This window comes from Manacus vitellinus, unplaced genomic scaffold, assembly GCF_001715985.3.
Source record: "Manacus vitellinus isolate BGI_N305 unplaced genomic scaffold, ASM171598v3 scaffold_135_pilon, whole genome shotgun sequence".
NCBI classification, from domain to species: domain Eukaryota; kingdom Metazoa; phylum Chordata; class Aves; order Passeriformes; family Pipridae; genus Manacus; species Manacus vitellinus.
The window spans coordinates 284,119-295,301 of NW_021938977.1; the positions used below are offsets into that span (position 1 = coordinate 284,119).

At 41.6% G+C, this 11,183-nt stretch overlaps 1 protein-coding gene across 4 annotated transcripts in view; it reads left to right on the plus strand.

Moving 5' to 3' along the window:
- Nucleotides 1-376: 376 nt before the first annotated feature.
- GPN1 (GPN-loop GTPase 1) overlaps nucleotides 377-11,183 on the plus strand; it is a 15,683-nt gene continuing 4,876 nt past the window's right edge. For 2 of the 4 annotated variants that reach the window (XM_029958019.1, XM_029958020.1), the window contains exons 1-9: nucleotides 394-466; nucleotides 1,326-1,366; nucleotides 2,635-2,701; nucleotides 3,435-3,472; nucleotides 4,007-4,085; nucleotides 4,186-4,280; nucleotides 5,953-5,998; nucleotides 8,018-8,164; nucleotides 10,301-10,337. In XM_029958019.1, the coding sequence (XP_029813879.1) occupies nucleotides 1,359-1,366; nucleotides 2,635-2,701; nucleotides 3,435-3,472; nucleotides 4,007-4,085; nucleotides 4,186-4,280; nucleotides 5,953-5,998; nucleotides 8,018-8,164; nucleotides 10,301-10,337 (517 nt within the window). In that variant the 5' untranslated portion in view covers nucleotides 394-466; nucleotides 1,326-1,358. Of the gene's footprint in view, nucleotides 467-1,325; nucleotides 1,367-2,634; nucleotides 2,702-3,434; nucleotides 3,473-4,006; nucleotides 4,086-4,185; nucleotides 4,281-5,952; nucleotides 5,999-8,017; nucleotides 8,165-10,300; nucleotides 10,384-10,868; nucleotides 11,013-11,183 lie in introns of those variants that run through there. The other 2 variants (XM_029958022.1, XM_029958021.1) reach the window with 2 other exon arrangements.

Here is an 11,183-nt window from a genome sequence, read left to right on the forward strand (position 1 = left end):
GCCGCTTCCGGCCGCCCTGGCGGCGCGGCCGCCCCGAAGCGCCTCCGCATGCTGCCGCCCGCCCCGGGCCCCGCGCGCCGTGCAGCGCCGGGAGGCCGCGCGAGACTGCGCAGGTGCGGGGCGGCTGCAGGGCCACAGCCGGGCCGCGCGTCACGACCGGGCCGCGGCCGCCCCACGCCCCGGAAGAACAAGCGGGAGCTGGGAAGATGGCGGCGGCAGCGGAGGCCCGGCGGGCAGCCCGGTGTGTGTGCTGGTGCTGGGCATGGCCGGCTCCGGAAAACCACCTTCGTGCAGGTGAGGGGCGGGGGGCTGCGGGGCGCTGCCAGCGGGCCCCGGGGCTTCCCAGCGGGCCTGAGCCCTCCGTGTTCCGCAGTGCCTCGCCGCCCACCTGCACGGGCAGCGCTGCCCCCCCTACGTGATCAACCTGGACCCCGCCGTGCACGACCTGCCCTTCCCCGCCAACATCGTGAGCGCTGTGCCCGGCGGGGCCCGACGGGCGGGGCGGGGCGGGGGCGGGCGCGGGTGGGCCCGGGCGGATGGGCGGCGTGTACCTGGAGTCCTCCGAGAGACAGCAAGTGCCATCAATAGCGACAGAGCCGGCCTCTGTCCCAGGGACCGGGGGCGGGTACGTGAGCTGTTTGGCTGGGTTGCCCCTAAGAGATTCCAAGTTCTAATACAAGAAGATGGTGGTGGTTTTTTGGTTTTGGGTTTTTTTTTTTGGTGGTTTTTTTTTTGTTGGTTTTTTTGGTTGGTTTTTGTTTGTTTGTTTGTTTGTTTTTAAAGTGTTAACTTCTTTCTCGAAACAGTCTTTAATATGGGAATTTTTAGAATTAAAGGCATTCTTCCATCACTTTTGTATGTTTTTTTACATCATCCGCTCTGATTTGATGTGTTTGGGTTCTGAAGGTTTTTTTCTTTCTCAGTGATGAAAGTATTAGCAGATTTTATCTGGTTCCCTACATCTACAATAGTGGTAGCCATAAATGCTACCAACTAACAGCTTTAAAGCACTTTAAAAGACACAAATTTTAGAGGAAATATCTTACTAATAGAACAGACCTTATGTCTAGATATTCCAAAGGGCATACCAATCCCTAGTTTTGTCACAATCCTGTGTCTTACATTTTGTGAAGTATGCCAGCCTGCCTTTCCAGAGGCTAAGAAAGGCTGTGTGGGTATGCAAGTTGTTTCACTGATGTCAGAGTAATAATTGGAATATCCATCCCAGTGATAGATTTCTAGTAATGTGGATAGATAGGTGTGCTTTGTTAGCTGATGGGCACCAGCTGGGGGTTGGAAAGCTGCTTATGTGTCTTTCTCCCTTAGATATCAGAGACACTGTGAAGTACAAAGAAGTCATGAAACAGTATCCTTTTTTTTGTCTAAATAATGATATTTGAAATCTCGAGTTTTGTGAAAATAACCTGTCACGTGCACACTGTGATGAATCACAGAATCTGCCGAATTGGAAGGGACCCACAGGCATCATGGTGTCCAACTCTGGGCCCTGCACAGGACCATCCCACAAGGTGGGGGGGTTGTAGTAATGCAGAATGTTGCATCAAGATCACAAGGTTTTGACTATGTATTTCTTGCATGTGACATTAGGAACATGTGTTCTACAAGATTTAATGCTCCTTGGGTCGTTTTCTCCTGTGCTAAAAATTATTCTGCCTAACAGTAAGTTTTTACAGATAATAGGTACTCTGCCCACATTTTTTTTCCCTTTTTTTTCTTTTTTATTCTTTCAGAGAACTTGTATTGTTTATTTTTTTGTGGAAGCCAGCAGCCTTTTCCCATGTTTTAACTAGTCTCATTTTATATGTTATAAGCAAATATAGACGTTCCTGTTTGCCTGTAGTAGATGGGAAAACTATTTCCACATTCTCTGACCATAATCAAAGCACTGTTGTTTCTCTGAATCTCAGAGACATTGGAACATTGGCTCTTGTTCACAGAGGGTTGATGGCTGTAGTGCAGTAACATTACACTAAAGCAACTGCACTTCCAGAGGGCTGTGGAGCTCTTTGGTCTCCTAAGTAATAGCTTGTGCAGATGGAGACAAAACACAGTCCTTGGATTTGACTTACAAGTATGACTCTTAAATTTAGTATTTTAGACAAGAATAAAGGTGGTAGGGAATAGGATTCTTGATTTTGGCTGTTATTTCTTTTGGGGTTACCAGCAAAACATCCTAAATATAAGTTTCAAATTGATATGTAGGTGCATTATTCGTTTCACCGTGTCTGTTAACCATTACTGGAGTTTTGGTATTTCATTAAGTAGGGCCTAGGGAGGGTGTCTGGCCTCATGTCTGGGTATTGAGAGTAGTGATTGATAACACAGTGTGTACAGATGAGTCAGTGCTGGTTCTTGCACAGTTAAAGCAAAAATGTCACGAGGAAACCCTCAGCCCCTTTTCCTTCTGTAAATTACACCTGTTTGGGTAAGAGAGAGACACTTTGTATTTGTTATGCTGCTGCATCACTTAGAAGATTTAATAATTTCTTAGGGGGTATTGTCTCTTGCTTCAAGGTATCCAGTGTGCATTGCACATGGCCAGGTGTTGTCAGAGTTGAAAAAGAAGCCCTCTGGGGTCTGCATAACCATCTGCTTTCCTAAATGAAGCATCAGATATGGACTAGGCCCAAATGGTGGAATAGTGACCTCTCTCAATCTCTTTGCTACAAGATTTGACCAGGTACAAGGTTGTTTCTGTGTGCTGTTCCTATGATCTGTGCTGGGTGCCTACAATGACTGTGTGGTTTTGTCTGTCTGAAGTCTCAGAGGGCACTGTGTTTGGTTAGCCTTCTAATATTTCTGGAGGGGTGTTCTCCCTACAGAACCCTGCATCTAACAATGCAGTCAGAGTACATTAGCTGTCATTTGAGAGATTTCAGTTTTTCAGCTTTTTCTTTAAAGTAAAATTTAGCAGCCACATGTACAGAACATTTTTTAGTCTTTGTATAGGACTGTTGTTGCACCATGTTCACTATAAAATCTTTCATATGAATGCTCTGGTTTTGAAGTAGGGAAGCTCACTTCTGGAAACAGGTTAAGTTTTCCTGATTTCAATTTGATAATTGACAGCCCTCCTAAATCATCACACTAAAGCAGCTCTGGGGTGGGGGCTGATGTCACATACCTAGACAATCTCTCAGTGAAAAGGCAAGAACAACTGCAGTTGTTCTACCGTTTCTTTAGCCAGGTACTAGAAGACAGACAAAATCAAAGTTGTCTTTGACCTATGCAGGGTCTGAGCATTTTTCAGCCTTCCTTGGTAGGGCATTCTCACACTCTGAAAAGCTTAAAGACTTTAACATTTTGATACGCACCTGCAGCTGTGCAAGTTAATGTAGTTTCTTTTATGAAATGAAGCTGAAGATTTCCTATTGTAAGCCTAAATACCAAGTATACTCTGCTTTTTCAATCAGGTGATGAAGTTTATTGAAAAAAGACAAAATGCCTCGAGGTGAGTACATTCTACTGAGTTCTGCTTTTCTGGGATCAGTTTGGGAAAATCATGTGAAATTCTAAAAAGCTTCTCTCCATGTTTTCTAGTTGTTTTTTCAGCCTTGGTATAAGTTTCATGTAGAAAAGGGCATAGAATTAGAACAGATAAACTAGACTTTCTTTGGCTAGATTGAAGAAAAGTCTGCTGATTCCAGTTCTGCTTTTCTTGTCTTCCATTAGACTGTCATTTTCTCTCACATACTGTTCAAATAGGCAGCAATGAATTCTTCTTCTGAAGAGTTTGCTGTCCTAAGTGTCTGTCAAATTGATGCCTTCGGCTCAAGATAGTACATACTTCTTAGTTACAAATTTCTCACAGGAAATTTTCAGGCGTGCCCATAAATCTCATCACTCTTTGGGAGAACAGGGTTTTCTCATCTGTAACAGAATAGTCGTGGCATTTGCTATTGAATGCTGGTGGTAATCTAGTCAGAAGAGGACCCCGTGCTTCACTAATTTTCCCTTTTTGTTGTTTGGGGTGACTTCTTACCAGGTATGTTATTCTTGACACACCTGGGCAAATTGAGGTATTCACCTGGTCAGCATCAGGAACCATCATAACTGAGGCCTTGGTAAGTGCTTTTTGTATGACTGGACAGTGAAGCTCTATGAATGACCTGGCTATTGCTCAGTGTACTCCTAATTAAACTGTCTTTTACTCTGTGTTCCCAGGCTTCCTCTTTTCCTTCAGTTGTTGTATATGTGATGGACACTTCTCGCAGTACTAACCCTATCACTTTTATGTCCAACATGCTGTATGCCTGCAGGTAAGAAAAGCTGGAAATGCAGTCCGTCTGCTTTGACTGCTGTGTCTCTTTGGTAGTTATTTTGGAGGGGAATCATAGAGTGATTTGGTTTGAAAGGGACCTTTAAAGGCCACCCTGTCTTCCGTGGGCAGGGGCACCTTCCACTATGCCAGGTTGCTCCAAGTCCCGTCCAGCCTGGCCTTGAACAGTTCCAGGGATGGGGCAACCTCAGCTTCCCTGTGCAATGTGCTCTAATATCTCTCCACTGTCATCATGAAAAATTTTGTCAGTATGTCCCTTTCAGTTGAAAATTATCCCTTGTCCTATCACTACAAGCCTTGGTAAAAAGTCTCTCTCAATTTTTCTTATAAATCTCTTTATTTACTGGAAAGCTGCAGTAAAACTTCCCTGAAGTCTTCTCCAGGCTGAACAACCCCAAATCTCTGGCCTGTCTCCATAGGAGAGGCCTTCTAGTTCTTTGATGGTTTTAGTGACCTCCTCTGGGCCCACTCTGCCAGGTCCATCTGTGCCGTGGTTCCCGGAGGTGGACACAGCGCTCCGGGTGGGATGAGAGCGGAGTACGAGGGGAGAATCGTCCTCCTCGCCCTGCTGCCCTCGCTGGGTTGGATGCAGCCCAGGGGACCGTTGGATTTGTGCTTGGCAGTGCACTTGGATGCCTCCTATCCACTTAGTCTGCTGGTTTGGTTATTCTTTTAGTGGTTTTCCCATTGGATAAGCAGAATAATTTAGGTGCCAATGGACATCTGGAGGTCATTGGGTCAAAACTTCCACTGAAAGCATTAAATAATCCACGAGACCTTAGCATGAGGAAGGCTGGTTATATTAGATCTAACATATTGCCTATTGCTTATAAACCCAGTTATCTAAGATGAATCAAGGTAGGCTAGTTTAAGCTCCTTCTTGTAAATACATAGTATTTTATTCTATTTTTTAATGTCGTTGATACTTTTAAGAGATTCTTCAAGATTTGTTTGGAGTTCAGCCTAGCATGGAGCTCTTGATTTATTGTCTTCTTCTTCCTACATGAATTTATCTGTTGTCTTTCATGTCATACCAGAGACTAAATACCTGTGGAACCATCAACATAGCTAGAGCTGTCATAATTCATGGTAAATGTTGGTAAAAGGTTTTCAAAAAACCTCTCAGTCCTTGTACCAAGGTCAAGAGCTATATCACCGTGATAGGAGTGTGCCAACTGTGTCTTACTACATATTGCATTTTCTGACTTTAGTTTGAGCAAAAGATCATAGAATATATACAGCGAAATGAATATGTCAGCTCATGTGCCAAGATAATTTTGCTTTATAGATGTTCTGTGTTATTTGAATTCATTGCTCAGTTCACAAATAATCTCTCAGAACCTAAGGTTTGAGTCAAATGCAAAATGCACAGAGAGTTCAAAACCAGGATCTTACCATCATAGAAAATGGTAACCAAACTCGACTGGGTATGTAGGAGATTTTATTTCTTACATCTTGGAGGAGCATATTTTATTCAATGATTGTAAGCAGAACCTGGGTGAAAATTACATTCTATTAGGTGCAGAGGAAAATAATTATCTTTTGAAGTCAAATGTATTCAGTTTTGCACAAGTCTTGTCTGCCTTATGTTTAAATTGCTTTCTATTCTAGGAAGTTTTAAATTAAACTTTTATTTTGTGTCTCCCCCCCAGTATCCTGTACAAGACAAAGCTACCTTTCATTGTAGTCATGAACAAAGTAAGTTAAAGCTCTAGTTTCTGTGTCCTCATGCGACATTGTTCTGTTTAGCTTCTTTGCTGTGGTGTCTTTGTCTTACCACAATAATAGATTTTTCTAGAAAAGAGAGGCTGGGAGGGAGATGCAGGCTGATAACCGAATCTAAAAAGGGTCTTTAATCTGATATCCAAATGCACAAGAATAATCAGGGATGGGCAGTTGCACCCAAATATTCAAGTCAGAGAGGGTGCTAACAATTTGAAACATGTTTTGCACCTTAAGCCTGGATTATAGGGAAACGTAACTCTCTAAAAAAAGGGTAAGGTCATGCCAGAATCTGCTTTTACATGGCTTGTTTTCCCAGAATATTTATCTTCATTAGTAATGATTTCCACTCAGCAGCAGGCTAATGACTCGCAGTGGCAGTGGTGTAACCCCTGCCTGTTTTGACTGAGGAGTCCCACCTGTTGTAGCAGGCAAAACTTAACGAAGATGTTTGGTGCAGTATTTGCTAGAGAGCAGATACTAGTCTAAGAATACACATCCACTGTTGTGTAAGGAACTTGTAGCCTTAATGCTTTTGAGCTTAACAGCTATATCTTTAAACATGATAATTTCAGATATTAAAAGAATCCCGTTAGATTTTTGGTGTGAGTAACTGCTCTCCATAGGCATCCTTTGTGTTTGCATCTCCAACTCAGCAAGCTTTGTATGTGCACACACGAATGCCAGGCTTTGACTGGGATATTTCCCTCACACCAGCTGAGTAGGATTAGTGTCTGCTGTGCTCCAACTCCACCCATCTGCCCGGTGACCCAAACCATGCATATCTTTGGTATCTGCTTGCTTACTGAGCAACTTTTTGTACACTGTTTTCTTTCTGACACTAGACAGTAATATAAGAATAAGTTTTCCAGCTTTTTATTTCTGTAGAAAAAGGCATGAGGTAGGAAAATAAGTCTCTCTTAAGAAAATACACTTTTTGAAAGACTAAAAGAAGTGGCACTATGTGTGTAAGGAAAGGTAGGCCTGAGGCTTAGGATTCATCACTTTAAACTTCATTTTGATCTCATGTTTAGCTTTTGCTAAAAAGTAAAGCCAATAGCATTGGAAGAATTTTTAACAGTATTTAAATAAATTTAATTTTTTAAAATTGACTCTCGATAAGAATGGAAGAATCCCAGGGAACTGGGATATATGTGAAGTGACAAACCCATTGATGTAAAGAATTTTAAGATTTGGAGAGGGAAAAAAGTAATTTGTGGAAGTGATTTAATTTTATTTACAGAATTTAGTCAAGTTAACTCTAAGTAGTCAGGCTTTGACCCTTGGTGGATTCAGTTCCGTCTCAAATCTCTTGAGTAATGCTAGGTAATACTTTATCTTCCTCCTTCCCACTGGTGAGGGCAATGAAATATATCAGAGTTTTAGGCACCTCATATTGTGAAGAGTGGATATGCATGTGGCAAGATGTTTATGAAACTCTGTAATACACTGTTTTTATATGAATTCATGTAAAATTGTGGAACTATCTCACCTGTTTGTGGCAGTTGTTTTGCACTGAGTTTAGATCATCACTTCTTTGGGCCAGAACACAGCTCGCTTTCAGAAAGATCCCAGGGGGTTCCCAGCGTGGAAGTGGCCCCCAGGCAATCAGGGAAGCTTGGGATCTTCACCAAGGGTTGTTCTTGTCTGGCCTCAATCGTATGATCTACTATTTACACCTTAAACTTCGTTGTGCAGTATGCAATTTTTGGGTGCCCCTTTCCAGTAAAACCATAGGAGGCTTTAGAGTTGCAATTGTTTCCTTAAACAACTGTTGCCTTCCTAAACCTGGAGAAGTGGTTGTTTGTCTTCTCTTCCTGTATTCACGTAGTTGATTTGATAAAAAGTGAACTTGCAAAACTTCAGACCAGGGCTGAATATTTTTAAAAGATCAACATTTTAAAAATAAATTTAACATGGATTTTTTTTCATTTGTCCACTTAACAGCCTGCGGGTAAGATTGTTACTTCTGAATATTTTCCCTTCTCCTTCCAGACTGACATAATTGACCACAGTTTTGCAGTGGAATGGATGCAGGACTTCGAGACTTTTCAGGATGCCCTGAATCAAGAGACTTCCTATGTCAGTAACCTGACTCGTTCTATGAGTTTAGTGTTGGATGAATTTTACAGTTCACTGAAGGTAAAGGTCTTCCTTTTTTTATTACCTCTCCTAAAAGCCTGGAGAAGAGAAAGTTCAAGGAGAATATTTTTGATGTGTATAAATGCCTGGTAGGAGGGTGTAAGGAAGGTGAGCGGCAGACTCTGTTCACTGGGGCGTGGGGAAAGGACAAGAGACAGCAGACACAAGGGGAGATACAGGAAAGTGTGTTCAAACAGAAGAGAAGAAAAAATGCTTTAGTTTTACTAATTCTGCACTGCAACAGATGGTGCAGAGAAATTGTGGAGTCTCCATCCTTGGAGATGCTTAAAACACTTTTGCTCAGGCAAAGTGAGCAACCTATTCTACTTAATCCTGCTTTTTGAGCAGGAGAGATTGGACTAGATGATCTCCAGAGGTATTGTCCAACCTCCACCATTCTGTCCTTCTGGAAAGGGGCTTTGCACTGCCCTTTTGAACTGTAATCTGTTGATGACCTGTGTTGAGGATTTGCTGATTTGAACATACAATAACTTTAGCAGCTTGTCACACTGAATGGCAGCCCGAATAATTTAATATTGAACTGTGATTAATCACAAGATGAAAGCTAAGATAGGCTGGTAAGAGGCAGTGTTCTTTGCTGCAGCATTTCCCACCTGAGGTAATTTTCCTTGTTCTGAAAGTGTCAGGTACAGTTGGGCAATGTACTACATAGGAAGAAAGGAAAGAATCTCAAAAACAAATAAATGAACAAAAAAACCCTTTACATTTGCTTGTGCAAGAAGAATATTGTTCTTCCACTCAACCAGGTTTTGAGCGGACAAATTAATTGTTTCTCTGACAACACTATACATTGGAGGCTGTTAATGATCCCATAGTCTGTGCTAAAGGTTTTAGCTGATTGTGTTTGTCATCAGCTTTTACTAAAGAAAAAGCAAGCCTTCTTGGCTGTGTGGATATTACAGGAACGAAATGATTCCATTCATGTAGATAATGATAATAGAGCCAAAACAAAAATATTGTAAGTGTCCTATGTGGAACAATATACAGAATTTCAAAAGGGATTGTAGTGGTCCCATATACAGAACTAACATACTTCCTGTTCCTTATTTGCTGATCAGGTCATATTTATCTGCCTGTTAGAACTCTTAGAGCACTGGATGGAGAGCAGGTCATATGAAGAGGATTACGGAGTAAAAGGCAGCTTGTACTTAAGTGCAGGGAAAGTATAAATATTTATATATATTGGCACAGTGCCTGGCCTTAATGCTTAAAATCCTTTGGAGAGCTGTCTGCATATTTACTGTATTAATGATCAAATGCAAGGCTGTGTTGGGAAAGGTCTTCCATTTGGAAGTCAGTAGTTGAGACTGTCTTGCCTATGAAAAAGAGGGAGAATTTTCATTAGAGGATGTAGGATTCTGGCTGGTAATAGTGTTAATTAAAGGTATTTTTAGATAATTGATTTAATACAAGCAGAACAAATGGACAGAAGTGTAATGATACACAAATTGAAATTAGAAAGTAGATGTGCATTTTGAATGTATTGTCACAGTAACTGATTAAATTCTCCATCTCTTGCTGTTCTGGGGACCTTTTAAACGTGCTTTGGCTAAATAAAAAGTATTAGACTATTTCAGAGCCAAAAGATCAGTTCTTGTTGTCTCTTTTACACTTTAATTCTACTACACTGATACTTGCTAACCATTTATAACCCTAGATGCAGAATGAGAACTTGGGTTATTAACAATAAACAAGTAAACAGCAGAAAGACTTGACCTTTCTTTTGAATTGCCCTGTGGTGTTAAAAAATACCAAACAAACCTCCTTCCCCAAAGAAACACCCCCTAAAATACCCCAACAACTCACCAAACAGAAAATCACCGACAACCAAAAAGCAGAAGTAACAAACATGAGCAGCAAGTGGAGGAAGAGTTGGAAAGCGGGCTGGACAGAAGCAGAAGTGTTACTGCCTGCTCTTAGGCCACTGTGCTGATTAAATGGGTATTGTTAGGTTTAGATTAGTAGTTATTTGTTGTTGTTGGGTTTTTTGGTGGTGTTGATTTTTTTGTTGTTGATGTGGGGGATTGTTTGTTTGTTTGTTTTTATTTTGTTTTTTTTTCTGTATTAAAAATCTGACTCTGTTACTCTCTACTTCTGGTGTGTTTTCTTTTCCAGGTGGTTGGTGTTTCTGCAGTGCTTGGCACAGGACTGGATGAGTTTTTTACCCAGCTTTCTAAAGCTGTAGATGAATATGAGAGGTAAGGGGATAACTTTTGGTCCGCGACCCAGTGACCACTTCCTGAAGATTCTGATTCATGAGTCTGCTCCTTTGATTTGAAGGAGTGTACAGTTGCCATAGCCAAGGTAGCTTAGGGTGTCCAGTATCAGCATAAAAAGCAGCAGTAAAAAGGAACTATTCAGAGATGAATTTTTGTGCTGTTCCATGAAAAAGTAAAAGCTATCTGTGCCAGCAAATCTGTGAAGTAATTTTTTTCTTGTAATTCCATACCAAGGTTTAAATTATTGCTGTTTTAATGAAGTAAGTTCATTGATCTTGCATCCATTGGTTTCAGAATCCAAATCTGGGGAAAAAAGTACTGTTAGTCTTTCTGAAATGTCTCTCAAACATGAAAGCCTAGGGAAAACATTTTTTTGGGTAGAAAGAAGCCTCCAGGATGATCCTTATGTAATACAAATCATGTGTTTTTCAGACTGAATGCACTCTCTTTATTTACCTTTTCAGAGAGTATCGTCCAGAATACGAGCGCCTGAGAAAAACACTGGTAAGTGTTTTTAGCTGTTGTACACCTGAACAGTGTATCTCGGGGTCGCTTTCATGCACACAGTTGCCTTTATGTTGAGGGGGTCTAACATTTCATAGAATCATAGAATCGTAGAATCAGACGGGTTGGAAAGGACCTCTGAGATCATCAAGTCCAATCCTTGACCACTACCACCACAGTTGCTAGACCATGGCACTAAGTGCCACGTCCAGCCTCATCTTAAAAACCTCCAGGGACGGAGAATCCACCACTTCCCTGGGCAGCCCATTCCAATG